The following is a 16,807-nucleotide window of genomic DNA, read 5'->3' as shown; positions in this document are numbered from 1 at the left end:
CCCGTCACGTCTCGGCTGTCAGAGTATATGCCAGACGCGCTCCACGTTATCGGGACTCTGGGCGTGATCAGCATGGTTTATCGGGCGCCTCCTCTGGGCTTGTGTGCGGTGAGGTTGCAGAGAGAACCAGCCACAAGCCCTGCCCTCAGAGCTTATCCCCTGGGTGGAAAGGCAAACCGTAAACTCATAGCCAGTGAACTGGCAGAGAACAGGGAGACTGATGGGCCCAAACAGTAAGCAAGAGGAGGGACACCAGGCATTGTGTGGTCAGTGCGTGAAAGCGCAGTAAGCTGGGCAACTCCCTCCTGACAGTCAGCTCCTCCAGGACAGAGACTGGGACGTGGTTACAGTGGACGGGAGGCAGGTCGCCCAGGCTGTTCCCCATAAACTTGCGCTGTGACCGAGGGTATGCACATGGCAGTGTTGAGACTGGCAGCGGAGGCATCAAAGTGATTTTTATGGCTAATGCTCGTGTGTAGGACTAGGGGTAGTTCTTACTTCTCTCTATTGTTCTGGTCCAACACACATTATTTTTATAAGCAGAAGAAAGATAACATTAAAAAGCTTTCATTTTCATGTATATTTATATTTCATATATATGCATTTTATATGTATACATATATATATATCCTACTCCATTTTGCTCATTTTCATTGTTAAAAATATTAACAAATCCAGTTAAGCATAAGGAAAAACATAATTTCACACCCTAGAGAACTGCTATCAATATTTTATTGCATATTTGGTAGTCTTTTACTGTGCAAATAATATATTTAGGCTATGAGGAGTTTTCAGCGTGAATGTGTACGCATACTGGATAAATAAGAATGAAATGGTAAAATACTTAAAAAAAAAACAAAACGATGGAGTGGTCCTTCAGTTGGGGAGGAAGGGGTGGATGCTCTTGGTCTGAACACCAGAGGCACAGGGGCACCCCACACCAGCACACCCTGTCTCCCCGGGGCCTGAAATCACGGGGGCTTTCTCAGCCGGGGACTTCAGGTGTTCCACTTGTTTCCCTTCCGCAGGTTCTGGATCTTCATGATAACCAGCTGACAGCCCTTCCCGACGACATAGGGCAGCTGACAGCCCTGCAGGTACGGCTGAGGAGACACAACCCACCTCTAATCCCCTAAATAAGAAACTGCAGCCGCACAGACCCAGAATGTTCTGGTCATGCTCCAGCCAGGGCTTAGGTGCCACTGGCTCCTCTGCCTTTACTATTGAGATACCCAGGGGTGGCGTCAGCCTTGCAGTCTGGGCTGTGGGCATCTTTCCACCGAATTTTTGGCATGTGCATTTGGGATTGCATCATTAGCTTCCACAGCTTTACAGAAAAAGAGCACCCAGTGAGTCCACCATTTCCAAATGATGAAGTCAGCTCTCCGACTTGGTGTCTCACTTCTGCTTCTTGTCAGTGGCAGCCCCTGCATTTATTGAGCGCCCACTGCATGCCAGCACCAAGCTAAGCGTTTTACTTGCGTCGTCTACCGATTGCTCACAGCCCCTCTGTGAGCACAGGTCAGCATCATCCCCAGTTCACAGAGGAGGACGCGCCATCCTTTTTTACATACGTATTTTTGTAGAATTGGTGCATTCACTGTTCTGTAACTTTTGGATACCTGATAAGAATAGCTTACAGCCATTTTTTGGTTCATCAAATATTCGTCTGCCACATTATTTTTAACATGTGTGCCTTCCCATCGTATCTGTTTATTTTTAATGGTTACTTCATGTGTCATCCTGTCGGCTTTGCCACCTCACGGTGCCACCAATCAGCCCAGGTTTCAATCCCGGCTCCACCAGCTGCTGGCCCCGCAGCCTCGGGCAGGTCCCACTGCCTGGATGCAGCTCAGCTTCCTTCTGTTCACTCTGGGATAACAAGGCTTCATCATGTGCCCCCTCACCTGGATCCCCTTATTATCAGGTGTTTGTGGTCAGTATAAATGGTACAGCCTCAGCAAGAACCAGGTTCAAAGTCTAGCGTTGCCTTTTGGACACAGGACTTCACCACTCCGAGCCTCAGTTTTCTCATCTCTCAGATGGGATCATGACAATTGGTGTCTTCCTCACAGGGCTGTCAGGAAATAAAGGTGTGGGTGTGGTGCCTGGATGATGCCTGGCCAGAAGTGGGATAGGCATTATTGTCTACGTGTGTGCCTTCTCATGCCATTCTCCCTCTTTCTTAGGTCTTGAACATGGAAAGGAATCAACTGACCTATCTCCCACGTTCCACTGGGAACCTGATCCAGCTCCAGACCCTCAATGTGAAAGGTAGGGGGCCAGGAAGCCCTGTCCTTGGTGTGTGACCCTTGGTCTGCCCTGAGCTGACCCAGCTAGTGTCCCCAGGGTGCTCGTCCTGGGACCCATTGAGCACGAGGGCAGCCAGCCCCCGGGTGTCACTCAAACTGTCGGACCTCCTTTGTGGCCAATGTGTCTCCATGGTAACCAGAGACAGGGCGTCTGGAGGGTTCCTTTAGCTCCTCCCGGCCGGGGCCTTATGGGAAGGAGAGCAGACGGTGTTGACAGCTAGGCCCGCAAGACTCTACTGTTCATGTTTAGAACCATGGCGATGGATGGTGAGAGCGTGGACTGACTGGGTGAGAGTATTCCTTCTCACCCATTGAGGAGCGCTTCCACACTTGGGGGTGCCACAAGTGTGAGAGAGGGAGGAGGTCTTATCCCCAATTTACAGATGAGGAAAACGAGGCTCAGAGAGCCGTGACTTGCTCAAGACCAGCCAGTGCGGTAGTGACTGAGCCGAAATTCTAACACGTGCCTCCTTGTACCCCTAGCTCTCTCCTTTCTTCTTTTCCTTAAGTTCTTTCTGCACAGGATGCCATAGTTTACCCATTTGTAACATATAAATAATGATAAACATAATAGCGCCCAATTTACTAATCACTTACTGTGATAGGTACATCATGTGATAGGCCCTGTGCTGAGCACCTCTTCATATGCATCATCTCTTTGAATCCCTCAGTATTCCTATAAGGCCAAATAGAGTGGGCATCCCCATTTTACTGATGTGGAAACTGGTCCAGGGAGGTCAAGTCAGTTTTCCAAAGTCACTCAGCTCCTAAGTGGTGGAGCGGGGACTTGAACCTGGGTCATTGAAACTCCACTGCTGTTCCTCGTGGAGCCGGGGTATGCCCCAGGCTCAGAGGGAGGCACCCACCTGTGCCCAGGCCTGGCGGGTGTCAGACCAAAACTGGTGAAGGGGCCGTGGGGTTATGAGCTGTGCCATTGGGACCCCTCCAGACAACAGGCTAAAGGAGCTCCCGGACACCCTGGGGGAACTTCGGAGCCTGCGTACTCTGGACATCAGCGAGAACGAAATTCAGAGGCTGCCCCGGATGCTGGCACACATCCGAACCCTGGAGGTAGGTGGGCCGCGTTCTCGCCTGGGGGCCTGCCTGGCCTGCCCGCCTCTCCCCTGCCATGTTCCTGGAGGCCTGCCCTGGTCACAGGATGCAGGGGTCACAGAGATCTCAAGATCCTCAGGAGCTCACAGAGAGAACTGAGTGTGAATGACTAATTAGGTGACTTGCTGTCATAATGGAGGCAGCAAAGCATATTCCTAGTAGAGTGAAAAGCTCATGCTGAATCCTGATGGGTTCGTTAATACTGTGAAAAACATGGTGTTTGAGCCAGACCTTGAAAGAGGAGAAAGCTTTGGAGAAGTCGACCTGGGTCACGGGAGCATTCCAGGTGGAGGAACAGTTCAGGAAAAGGCAGGAGGTGGCAAAGCCCAGGACGTGTTAAGGGAGGAGCAGGGGAGCCGATGTGGTTGGAAGTCACTGTGTCTGGAGGGCGCTGGCAGGGAGGGAGCAGCCTCAGCTCAGAGCTGCAGAAACCGTAATTCATCAGAGCCGGGGGTGGAGGACAAGGCGGTCACCTGGGACACTGTGTTGTCTCCCGGGGCTGTCCCAACGAAGCCCCCCAGGCTGGGGCCTTAAGACTTCTGGAAGCCGGAAGTCCAAGATCAAGGTCTCGGTGGGGTTGGTTCTTCTAAGGCCTCTCCTTGGCTTCTGGACGGCCGTCTTCTCCCTGTGTCCTCCCATCCTCCTCCCTCGGAATGCGTCTGAATCCTGATTGCCTCATCTTTTAAGGACACCAGTTCATGCTGGCCTAGGGCCCAGACTGCTGACTTTGTTTTGAACTTGATTACCTCTTTAAAAGTCTTATGTTTTGATTGTGTTGAGCAGTGAAGTGAATGACAGATAAAGAGGGGTCTCCTTGTGTCTGCAGACCCTGAGCCTCGATGCATCGTCGATGCTCTACCCCCCGCAGGAGGTGTGCGGCACTGGCATTGAGGCCATTCAGCAGTTCCTCTGCAAAGGTGAAGCCAAAAGCCCTCCTCCTTCACTGAGTGAGCACAAAATATGGCCCCTGGGACTGCTCTGTGCCAGCGAGGCAGCGGAGGCTCCCTGCCTGCCCAGAGCTCTGCAGATCTGTCAGGAGAAGCAGGGAAAGATGATTGTCACGTGAGGAAGTATGATGGCTCAGATGGTAAAGAATCCACCTGCAATGCAGGAGACCTGGGTTCGATCTCTAGGTTGGGAAGATCCCCTGGAGGAGGGTATGGCAACCTACTTCAGTATTCTTGTCTGGAGAACCCCATGGGCAAAGGAGCCTGGCGGGCTACAGTCCATGGGGCTGCAAAGAGTCGGACATGACTGAGCACACGCACACATAACAAAATAAAAAAGTTAAAAAGATAAGTTACCACCTGGAAGAAGATAGCTACAACATATGTTATAGACCCAGGGTTATTAACTATAATACGTAAAGAGTACTTATAAGTCAGCAAGAAATAGGTAAAATGGGGAAAGCATATGAATCCTTTCAAATACACAGGAGGAAGCTACCCAGGAAATTGTGGGTAAAGCTGGGTCTTGAACCCAGGCTTCTCTACTAAGCGCAGGCTTTTTTCATCTCTCCATTCTCATGTGGACGGTAAAGAGGCAGAGGGCAGGAAGATTTATTCACCCAGCTGACGCTTATTGAGCGCTTGCCACATTCAAGGCCCAGGTGTTAGGCCTGTGAGCAGCGCAGGAGGGCCCAGCATCGGAGGGGAGCAGTGAACCGCTCTGGGTTGCAAGGCGATCTCCTTCCCTCCTAGTCAGCCTGTGTCCATCTCTCGCAGAGTCGGGGCTGGAGTACTACCCCCCTTCTCAGTACCTGCTGCCGGTCCTGGAGCAGGATGGAGCTGAGAACTCCCTGGACAGCCCCGACGGGCCCACGGACAGACTCTGCAGGGAGGAGGAGGAGTGGCAGGTAAGGCACACCGCCTGCTGGCGTGTGGGGTGGGCGGCGGGGAGGGCGTGGGTCGGGGTGTGTGTGCAAGGGCTCTGCGCACGCAGGGGCGTTCAGAGCTTTGGCCCCAGGATTCCTCCATCAAACTAGAATTTACCTCCCTTCAAACGGACATGCGGGGAGTTCCCTGGTGGTCTTGTTTAGTCGCTAAGTCTTGTCCAACTCTTTGCGACTCCATGTACGGTAGCCCACCAGGCTCCTCTGCCCATGGGATTTTTCAGGCAAGAATACTGGATTGGGTTGCCATTTCCTTCTCCAAGGGGTCTTCTCGACCCAGGGATCAAACCCTTGTCTCCTGCTTTGGCAGGCGAATTCTTTGCCTGGTGGCCTCATGGGTTGGATTTTGGGCTTTCAGTGCCGTGACCCAGGTTCCATCCCTGATTGGGGAGCTGAGATCCCAGAAGCCGAGCGACTCAGCCAAGCGGATACGTGTAGAAGTTTTCACAAGGCCTCCTAGGCGACCTCACCCCACTAGCTCACCAGCAGCAGCTTTGTCCCACCCCTCTCTGTCCCTGAACGTCTGGGGTGTTTGAATAGGGGGTTCTCTCTGCTGGATTCTCCCCACTTGTTTTTTCCAGTCTCGTCCTTCAGTTCCCAGGTGAAGCATCACGTTTTCTGAGAAGCTTTTCCCGACGCAGTAGCCTAGGTCAGGTCTATGGAAGTTCTCAGAGCGCCCTATGCATTTCCTGGGAGAACCTGTTTTGCTGAACTTGGGTTCAGCTGCTCATCACTCAAGAATCCAAGGCTGAAAGACAAGTGTTGGGTAAAAGGAAGGATAGCTTTACTGGGGAAGCTAGTTATCCTGGGGAGAAGCTGGATACACGTCCCCAGGAACCAACTTCCCACTGTGGGTCAGGGGGCAAAGGGTTTTAAAAGGGGGGGTTTCAGGGGTGTGGAGGCAGAGGAGGGGGCTGCGTGCGGAGCATCATCTTAAAGTTGGTCATCCGGCCGCCTGATCAGCACCATCCTGATCGTTTTGGGTACAGTTCATCTGTAACTCCAGAGTGGGTTTGTTCCCATTTCTTTGAGGCCGGTTCTGGGAACTGTGTGAGATGGAGCAGTTTATGTCATGGCTGTGGTCTGGTCATCATGTACCTCATTTCTTCCACCTGGTGGGGGTTTCAGTATCTGCAAAACAGCTGAGTAATACGACTCAGAACATTATCTGTAGCCTTTGAGGAGGAACTAAAGGTTCTTGCCTTTGTTTAATGGCTAAACAATTATTTTGTCTTGCTTGACTGTTTTGCTTCTGTGTTTTCTCGTTTCTCTTAAGTTTCCTTTGGCTAAAATCTCTACAGACAAGAGGCAGGTGGAGGACATTGTGAAGGAGGAGGGGATCTGTCCTGGGAAGGCCCCACAGGGCCCTGCTCCCTTACAACCACAGCTCTAATTACATGAAGAATTACTCAAGAACGGATTTACTTCCTGTCTGTCTCCCTGCTTGATGGAGCTTGAGGAGAGTGGGCCCCTGGGTCCCTGGGGGTGACCTAGCTTAGGTCAGGGCTGCAGGAGGAAGCTCAGCAAGGGTTGCCCACAGTAACCAGGGTGCCCCTGACGTTGAGGCCAGACAGAAACCGCCTCTGCGCCCCACCCCCCTACCCCTGTGCTCCTCCACGAGAGCCCACAAATCGGGGAGGCTGGGAGGGGGCACCAACTGTAGCCAGCTTGGCTTCGTGTCTGATTGTGGTGATGGTCATACGACTGTATGCCGTTGTCAAAACTCATAGACCTGTACACTTCTTTAAAAAGGATATATTTTACAGTACATAAATTATACCTTCATTAAAAAATGTTTGTATATGCACACACATACAAACATGTATCTTTTTTTTAAAGGCACAAACTGTAGGTAGGTAGATGCCTGGACTTAGGTCTGATAATGATATTTACACGGGAACAGGGCTAGGGAGGGTGGGAGGGAACAAGGATTAGGCCTGGGAGTGGTCAGTGGATACTTTTATATGCCTTGCTTAGTTTTTTACAAGGAGAATATATTTAGGTATTATCTATATAACTATAGATAAGCTTAAATTTTACTCCTACCTCAGCATAAGGAAAATCTTATTTCTTTATCAGATGCTGCTTTTACAGCTCCAACACTTAATCCTGGTCTCAGAGCCAGATAACTAAATAGAAGGGCTGTTTTTTTTTTTTAAATTGTGTGCATGCATGCATGTGCTGATGTTTGACTACAAAAGTAATTTATGCTCCTTGTTATAAATCTAAACAATACTGAAATATATGGAGTGAGCATCACCCCTCCTACCCTGCAGTCCCAGCCCCTGGTGAACTGATGAATGAATCTCCTTCGTGGCTTTTGTCTCAGCCACCCCAGAGCTGGGAGTTGAGTTTTGGTGGTGGTGCTTTTACAAGAGAGGAATCACGCTGTACACACGGTGAAAGATGGCAGACATCCTTCTGTAGCTGCACCCACGTTTGCCCCATCATTCGATAGCTGTATAATAATCCACTGTGTGGATGAACCATGACTTAGCAATTGCATGCTGATGGGCATTTGAGTTATTTCCAGTGTTTTCACTCTTTTGAACAATTCTGCAGGAACTTGCATACACACCTTGGTGCATTTGTAGTTGTTTTGGGGGCTGGAGCTGAGCTTGCAGGTGTGCTGTGCAGACGTACAAGAAGTCAGACACCCATTTCTTGGTCTCTTTTTTGGAGCACCATGCCTTCTCACGGAGAAGGCAATGGCACCCCACTCCAGTACTCTTGCCTGGAAGATCCCGTGAATGGAGGAGCCTGGTGGGCTGCCATCTATGGGGTCGCACAGAGTTGGACACGACTGAAGCGACTTAGCAGCAGCAGCATGCGTTCTCAGAGCTGCATCGCCAGAACTTAAGACTTGAAGCTCTTAAGCCAAGTCCTGTGGTTCTCAACCCTGGTGTCCATCGGAACCATCCAGAACCCTTTATCAAACAGCCAGCCCCTTCATCCCCCCACCAGGCCTCTGAGGCAGTCCTCTGGATGGACCGGCAAGTCAGGGCTGTCAGGCTGCCTGGGGATTCTAGGCCAGGGAGAACCCCTGCTGCCCACCTTCTCTTAACCACTATCTATTTTTTTGCCTCCCAGAATAGGTTCTCAGACTATGAGAAGAGGAAGGTAAGAAAATGTCTTTTGTCCTCTGTCACTTTTCTTCTCATTAAACATCTCAACTGTTATATTTGAGGAGACAAGCTCTTCCAACCTCTAAATCAGAGGGTGAAGTGACGGTTGCCCCTTATGTATATCACCTCCCCACAGTCTCACCCAGCCTTTGTGGGTGGGAGGATGTCCCCACTTTACAGATGAGAAGACTGAGGCTTGGAGAGATTGAGCCCATCCCCTGTAGCTCTCACGTCCTAACCCCCCAGAGCCTGTGCCAGCATCACCAGGGTCTCCATTTTTGCAGGAACAGAAGATGCTGGAGAAACTCGAGTTCGAACGGCGCTTGGAGCTTGGGCAGCGAGAGCACGCCCAGCTCCTCCAGCAGAGCAACAGCCAGAAGGATGAGATCCTTCAGACGGTCAAGGAGGTTCGTGAGCGGCTAAGTGAGGTCAGGCCTGTCTGCTTCCTCTGCTGGGGGCCTCCTGACTCAAGCTGCTGTCTCTCTGATGTGGGAAGGCAGTGGGGGTGAGCTCTCTCAGGCCCACCCTCCAGGACACAGGGTTGGGGAGAAGTTGTCCATACAGATCACCTAGTCCAGGCTCTTCCCACGCGTGGACACCCTGACGCCTAGCAAGGGGAGGACTTTGTCCAAAGTCAACGCAGAAAGAGCTAGCAAGACAGAGGAAACATGGTCTCCTCGTCTCAGGCCAGGGCCCCTGGCTGCTCTGCAGTGCCTGAAGGGGTCCCAGCAGACCCCAGACCTCTGCTTGTTCTGCTGCAGGAGCAGTCCCGGCTGGAGCAGGGCCTGAGCGAGCGCCAGCGCTTCCTGGACGTAGAGCGTCGGCGGCTGCAGGAGCAGCTGAAGCAGACAGAGCAGAACATCTCCAACCGGATCCAGAAGCTCCTGCAGGAGAACCAGAGGTCAGGCTCCCATCTCCCTGGTCCCCAGACCCAAAGATCTCCCTCAACGTGATGCCCACATGGGGCTCAATCTCTCCCTCACCGTCTCTGATTCTACCCAAGCTCTCAGTGCTGCATTTTGCACTGACTTTAAGAGAATCTGGTTTCCCCAATGACTCAGCGGGCAAAGAATCCACCTGCAATGCAGGAGACACGGGAGACGCGGGTTTGATCCCTGGGTTGGGAAGATCCCCTGGAGGAGGAAATGGTAACCCACTCCAGTATTCTTGCCTGGAGAATCCCATAGACAGCGGAGCCTGGTGGGCTACAGTCCACGGGTCGCAAAGAGTCGAATGGGACTGAGCAACTAACACACTTAAAAGAATCTGATCCAGGGATGCCCAGGTTTGCCTCTTGTTTTGGGGCTGCCACTGATTGGATCTTTGCCTCCCAAGTTTCCCATCTGTAAAGTGAGTGGGTTTAACAAGTTAAGATCACATCCTGCTCTCATATTTTGGCTTTCCAGTCACCTGTCACTCTGAGGTCAGCCATTTGCCTTACGGTGAGATTTACCTTAACAGATCCCGTCCGAGGCCAGAGCCGCAGGGAGCAAGTTCTGATGGGAGAAATCAGGCCAGATAGAGGTCTCAAGTAGCCTGAGAAAGTTTAACTGGGGGTCTCCTGGGGAAAGATTCCAGAAACAGGCTCTGCCACCCCCGCTGCTGCCTCCTGCCTTCTACCCACTGTCCTCCGAGCCCTTCTCCCCCCTCGCCTGCAGTTGAGTGCCAGAGGGAGCCAGCCGGCCTCCGTGTGCGGTGTGCCCACTCCCGGGGGCGCCCAGGAAACTGCCCTCTGTTCGCTGCTGCTTACGTGTGAAGCACTTTATGTCTGTTTTCTCAGTCACACTTTACCAATACTCCATGAAGCTTTAAAAAATTATTCTTCCCATTTCACAGATGAGGAACTGAGATTCGGGGTGGTTGAGGATGGCCTGAGAGAACAGAGCCCTTAAGTGGCCGGTTCGTAAGCCCCCCTCAGCAGTTCTGTTGGAAACGGACCCACCAATGACTCCCAGCTTTTCATGGTTTCCTTCACAGACAAAAGAAAAGTTCTGAGATTCTGAAGTCTCTGGAAAACGAAAGGTCAGTGTTTTGTTCTGGCGCATTCTCGATGACTGCCTGCCTTCCTGCAGGTGAGCGGACCTGGGGAGAGAAGATCTCGTGATTCTCAAGGATTATGTCAGAAAGATTTCCTAGAATTGTGAGGAGATTCAGGCTTCCTGGTGGCCCAGATGGTAAAGACTGCCTGCAATGCAGGAGACCCACAAGTTTGATCCCTGGGTCAGGAAGATCCCCTGGAGGAGGGAGTGGCAACTTCCTTCAGTATTCTTGCCTGGAGAATGCCATAAACAGAGGAGCCTGAGGGGCTACAGTCCATGGGGTCTCAAAGAGTCGGCCCAGCTGGCGACTAAAACTTTCACTTTATCATGAGGAGATTCACCCCCTTACGGAGTTTCGAATTAAAAAGAATTGCTGCCTTCAAGTTTGTTAAAACATTCTGTCCTGAGAAAAGTTCAGACATGAATAAGAATGTATGTATATTAATGTCCGATTGTATTTCTAGTGTAAATAGTTAGAAAAGAAATTTCTAGAAAGAAAAATTTGTTTACATGAATTATGTACAGAGGAGTAATCTGTAAGCATTAAATGTCTTATAGAAGAATATTCCTTATTAAGGAAGGCACTATATTGCTAAGTGGAAAAGTGGTATCTATAGTGTATCATTTCTTAAAGACAACCTACTTGTATCTACGCTCAGAAAGTAGAAGGACCCACCCCGAATGTTTACACTGAACATCTTTGAGTGATGCGAATTGAAGGGGGTGATCTTTGTTTCATTCCCTTTGTGTTTTCTGCACTTTCCAAATCAAGATGTGTTAAGGTGCCCACCTTAGTCCTTAGAAGAGGTGATAGGTGGGATGGCCTCACCCCCCCTCCCAGGGATGTTCATGTGAGTCCCTGTTGGTTCTCAGGGACCCCAGAGTGTCATTGTGGACCTGGCTGCTGGGCTTAGGGAGCCTCCCCTCCCATGGGCCCTGCCTTCCTGGCTTCTGGCTGCCTGGGCAGGCCTCCTGCAGGAAGGCTCGCGTGGGGTTCAGGGTTAGCCCCACCACCCTACCCGCTTCAGCTGGGGGCTGTGGCAGCTGGGGGTGGTCAAGGCCGAGCTGAGCTGCGGCTGGCGGCATTGACGATTCAGCCCACTGAGCCAGTGCCCTCTGGGCTGGGCCTGGGTTCCAGGGATGCGGCAGGTGTGGTCTTCCCTTGAGCAGCCTGTGGGCCTGGGCTGAGTGCTCAGGTGATTCATGTTGCTTCTGATGAAGTCAGACCCCCCAAGGAATGTAAAGGAGGTTGTCCGCCTCCCAACCACTGCGCCAGTTTGGTGTGTGGTGTGTGGGAGGTGGGGAATAGTGTACACATAAACAACGTGCGCACACACGTGCAATCACTTTTTTATTTTCACTAGTATCACTGATGAATTTCCATGCCAAAAACTTCATTATTTGTAATAACTATAGCTATGTAATTATATCGTAATTTACGTAATTAGCCCTCTGAACATTTAAGTGGCTTCTGGTGTTTTGTAATTACAAACAATATGACAGTAAATGTCTTCTAGATATACCCTTAGGCACTTGGGTGAATGTTTTAGAAAGAAATATTGGAAGAATACTTAGCTAGGTATTGCCAGACTGCCTTCTAAAACACGTTTGGCTGTTCACACCCCTCAACAGTATATGAAATAGCCATTTCTCCACCTTCATTGCCATCGCCAGCGGTTATCCAGTTTTCTTAAAACCTCAGCCAACTCAATAGGTGAAAGTTTTACTTTTTTCGTCATTAGTGATGTTAAGAATCTTTCCATATATTCTTTGGTCACTTTTATTTAAGCATCAGTGAATTGGCTGTTTGTATCCTTGGCCTGTTTTTCTAAGGGGATGTTCATCTTTTTAAGCCACAAGCTCTTAACTGTAAAAGTTAACAGGGCCCCAGGGGAGGTGCATGATGCCATGGGCATTCAGAGAGCACGTCCAGCTTGGTACATAAGGGAGGACTTCCTGAGGGAGGTGGTGGTCATCTGGTGGGATTTCCTATTGGAAATGTTACATTTGCTCAGCACGTGGATGGCTTTCTTTATAGAATAAGAATGGAACAGTTGATGTCCATAACGCAGGAGGAGACGGAGAACCTGCGGCGCCGTGAGATTGCCTGTGAGTCTTGGGTAGGGCGGGGTCCTGGGAGCAGAGGGGACAGCCATCCCATCCCCTTGTTGGTCATGTTTAGGGGGCGCTGGGAGGTTGCCCCTCAAGAGAGGCCATCAAGTCCCATCGTGGAGCATGGGCTCTGGGGTCAGGCTGGACTTGCATTAAAAAATCCCAGCTCAGGCACATAGCCATACGATCTAAGGGACATTACTGATCCCTGACTTTTCCGAGCCTCAGTTTTCATATCTGTAAAATGGGGAGGAAGGTAATAATCTGCCTCATCGGGTCATTATGAGGGTCCGATAAGATGTTGGCGCAGAGCAAGCATTTCATAAACCATGGCTATCGGGGCTGCTCTCCTTGAGAGCTGCAGTGGCCCCTCTCGTGCTCCTGGGAGCTCGCCTTCCTGCTGCTTCCCGAGGGGTCCCGGGGTGCCGCACTGTCCACACAGATGAGAGGAGTGGACACCATGCCGTTCTTCAGAGCCTGAGTGATAGGATGGGATGTTCTGTGCACCCTCAGCCCAGGTTCATTATGTACCCAGCAGTGGGCCAGCATGTCCTATACACCATCTCATCCCACTCCTGCCCCATGAGGTGTCATATCGTTAATTTCCCAATTTGAAGGTCACTCTCATCCACCATTTATAAAGCATTGTGTTTGTATTTCCATATGGATGTTTATCAAATAGCTGATTGGAAATAGACTCAGTGTTAGGGGACTTTTGTTTTCACCTTTTCAAACTTCCCTATTGCTTAGCTTAAAAAAAAAAGCGTGTATTATTTTTATAACTGAAAAACGTCAACAAAAGTAATGAAAAGGTTATAACCCAGAGTGGTGGAGCGCATATGGTGTCAAGCTGTCCTGTGTGCTGCCAGAGGGAGTATGAATCAGCTGGATCTTTCTGGCGGGCAGAAAGGGTAACTCGTGTATATATTATTCATGACCTTAAACCTGTGCACTTCTAAGAGTTATTCTAGGAAGTGATCAAATAGTGAGATGTGCACAAAGACGTTTGAGCAGGAATATTTGTAGAAGTACCATTTAATAATCACAAGAAGACTTTGGATGTGCTGAAACGGAGGATTATTTTACAACTTCAGTCATCCATGGGCTTCCCTTGAGGCTCAGCTGGTAAAGAATCCACCTGCAATGCGGGAGACCTGGGTTCGATCCCTAGGTTGGGAAGATCCCCTGGAGAAGGGAAAGGCTACCCACTCCAGTATTCTGGCCTGGAGAATTCCGTGGATTGTATAGTCTGTGGGGTCACAAAATGTTGGACACAACTGAGCAACTTTCACTTTTCAGTCATCCATGCACCATAGCACTCCATAGCTATTAACATGGCTGTGTTGATATGGGGATGCATTCATGAAAGGTGAGAAAGGAGGTATATTTAATGTGATAAACATTTTAATTTTCTTGTATTATGGTGAAATATACAAAGCATAAAACTTACCATTGTAACCACTTGTAAATGAATAGTTCTGTAGCATTAACAGTTCTGATGGTGCATTATTCACCATCACCACCATCAGAACCTTTTCATCATCCCAAAGTGAAACTGTACACCTACTAAATAGGAACTCCCCATTCCCCTCTCTCCCAGACCCTGTAGAATCACCATTCTACTTTCAGTCTACTTTCTGTCTCTGTGAATTTGACTGCTCTTGGGACCATGTGTGAGTGGAATCATACAGCGTTTGTCCTTTCATGACTAGTTTCTTTCACATAAGGTCCTCAGAGTTCATCCATGTTGTAGCTTATGTCAGAATTTCCTTCCTTTTGAAGACTGAACTATTAAAACATGGATAGACCACATTTTTAAAAAAATTTATTTATTTATGGCCGTGCTGGGTCTTCGTTGCTGCGAGGGCATCTTTCTAGTTGTGGTGAGTAAGGGCTGCTCTCTAGTAGCGGTGCAGGGGCGTCTCACTGCGGTGACCTCTCTTATTGCCGAGCACGGGCTCAAGATGTGCGGGCTCAGTAATTGTGGCACACGGGTTTAGTTGCTTATGACGTGTGGGATCCTCCTGGACCAGAGATCGAACCTGTGTCCCCTGAAGACTTTAAGGTGAATTCTTAACCACTGGACCACCAGGGAAGTCCCTAGACCATGTTTTGTTTATTCATTTGCCCATCAATAGGCACTTGGGTTGTTTCGACCTTTTTTTTTGCCTGTTGTGATCAATGTTGCTATGAACATGGGTGTACAAATATTCAAGTCCCTGCTTTTAATTCTTTCATTTAAATTTTTTAAAATCCATCAATATACATTAAAAATTGACCAGTAGAAGATATATCAAAATAATATTTCAGGGTGACAAGACTGTAGAAGATTGTGTGTGTGTGTGTTCGGTATCTTACAACTTATCAGCCTTTTAAGCTGAAGTTACTTCTATAATTAAAAAAAAAAAGATTTTTTTCCCAAGGGTGACTGTCAGGTGGGTGACCAGGTGACCCCATAGGCCACCAGGAGCAGCTGCTCAGCCCCGCCCCCCCCACGCCCCCCACCCCCAACGTGTTTCTTCAGCTGCAATGCAGCAGATGCTGACCGAGAGCTGTAAGAGCCGGCTCATCCAGATGGCCTACGAGTCTCAGAGGCAGAACTTGGTCCAGCAGGCCTGTTCCAGGTAAGATAAGGAAGAGGCTTCCCGAGTGAAGGAGTTGGGGGAGCTGGCTCAGAGCTGTGGAATAAACGCTGGCACAGGTATCCCCTGCCATGCGTGGGCCACCCCACCCCTGGCCAGGTCCTCAGGAGTAAGTGACTGCTGGTCTTTGTGGCTTTCCTCGCTGGACCCTAAGGAAGCACAACTAGCCAGTGGCAGAGCCTAGGGTTTGACCCAGGCAGTGTGCTCTGAACTGTGGCGACTCAGTCTCCAAGGTCACCCATCAGGAGTGGGGTGCACTGCAGGATGCAGTGAGGGGGTTGTCTCATGCTGATGGCCACTCTGGGCCTGGCCCTCCAAGTTCACCCCTGCACCGTGTTTGTGTCTGGAGGAGCTGCAGTGCCCAGCAGGTGAACAAAGTGCCTTCGAGGCTCAGGAGCCCCAGACAGCGACAGGCCAGCAGCTCTGACCCCTCTTGTGTCTCTCCTCCCACTGGGCAGCCCTGGTGCACCTGGATCGTGCCAGCTTCCCCCATGTTCCTGCAGAGGCAGGGGTTCTCCTGCCTTCCGGGTGGTGTGACCTCGTTTTTAGGAGCGCGGGCACTTGGGGCAGACAGACGTGGATTCACATCCCGCTTCTACTTCTTAACTGTGATGTCTTAGGGAAGTTATTTTCTCTCCCTCAGCCTTGATTTTCTTATCAGTAAAATGGGGATTAATGACAGTATCTACTCCTAGAGTTACCGGAGGTCTTGATAGGCCTTAGTGATCATAATGTCAGCACATGAGGGTGCAATAGAGAGCCGCTGTTATCATGACACAAACTGAAAACCAAGATTGTACCTAAATAATAGACATATTAAAGTGGCAGGGTTTGGATTTTTGCGCCACTAGACTTGTTCTAGGGGGATGAGAGCAGGTCCACGGCCAGGCTGAGAAACACTGGGGTGGAGGGTGAGATGTTAGTGCCGGGAAGGACAGCTTTCTCTCAGCTTGCGGGGTTAACCTGAGAGGTCGTGAGCTCCCTGTTGGTGGAGGGTGGGTAGGCAGAGCCAGGCCACCACTTCAGGGGGCTGTCGTAGAGAGGATTCCCAGAGATCGTCTCCGCAGCTCCAGAGACACAGACTCCGTCACCACCCTGCCAGGGCTGTGGGGTTCAGACAAAACTCCCGTGTCCACCCAGCCCAGGACATGGCCCCCAGCGGGTGCTCCATAAGCCTTGTTGAGTGAATAAATGGTTTATCTCCATCTCCTCCAAGGTTCCTGGCACATAGTACATGCTCAGGAAATGTTCAGAGTGAGTGAATTTGCTGTCTTTCCGGCAGCATGGCTGACATGGATGAGCGGTTCCAGCAGATTCTGTCGTGGCAACAAATGGATCAGAACAAAGCCATCAGCCAGATCCTGCAGGAGGTGAGCCCTTGCCCAGGGCATGGGGTGGAGGCACAGGAGGGGTGCAGGGAGCCGAGAGTGGGGTGGCTCAACTCCACGTGGAGGCACTGTCCTGGACAGCGTTAAGAACCAAGATGCTCAGAAAGTTTAGAAATGCACAGACTGTCAGGATGAGGGGCAGGGAGAGGGCTCTCTGGGTGGTGGTTTCTGCTCACTGAAGTCAG

At 50.4% G+C, this 16,807-nt stretch overlaps 1 protein-coding gene across 39 annotated transcripts in view; it reads left to right on the top strand.

Moving 5' to 3' along the window:
* LRSAM1 (leucine rich repeat and sterile alpha motif containing 1) overlaps positions 1–16,807 on the top strand; it is a 31,543-nt gene that overhangs the window by 4,737 nt on the left and 9,999 nt on the right. For 13 of the 39 annotated variants that reach the window (XM_081587165.1, XM_081587170.1, XM_081587162.1 and 10 more), the window contains 12 exons: positions 1,029–1,097; positions 2,190–2,274; positions 3,262–3,383; positions 4,252–4,342; positions 5,150–5,280; positions 8,407–8,436; positions 8,726–8,848; positions 9,203–9,342; positions 10,419–10,463; positions 12,519–12,589; positions 15,117–15,216; positions 16,517–16,604. In XM_081587165.1, the coding sequence (XP_081443291.1) occupies positions 2,199–2,274; positions 3,262–3,383; positions 4,252–4,342; positions 5,150–5,280; positions 8,407–8,436; positions 8,726–8,848; positions 9,203–9,342; positions 10,419–10,463; positions 12,519–12,589; positions 15,117–15,216; positions 16,517–16,604 (1,017 nt within the window). In that variant the 5' untranslated portion in view covers positions 1,029–1,097; positions 2,190–2,198. Of the gene's footprint in view, positions 1–1,028; positions 1,098–2,189; positions 2,275–3,261; positions 3,384–4,251; positions 4,343–5,149; positions 5,281–8,406; positions 8,437–8,699; positions 8,853–9,202; positions 9,343–10,418; positions 10,464–12,518; positions 12,590–15,116; positions 15,217–16,516; positions 16,605–16,807 lie in introns of all 39 variants that reach the window. The other 26 variants (XM_081587176.1, XM_081587187.1, XM_081587173.1 and 23 more) reach the window with 4 other exon arrangements.

This window comes from Giraffa tippelskirchi, chromosome 4, assembly GCF_054371585.1.
Source record: "Giraffa tippelskirchi isolate mGirTip1 chromosome 4, T2T-mGirTip1v1.2.pri, whole genome shotgun sequence".
NCBI lineage: Eukaryota > Metazoa > Chordata > Mammalia > Artiodactyla > Giraffidae > Giraffa > Giraffa tippelskirchi.
This window is presented reverse-complemented; position numbering and strand designations above follow the sequence as displayed.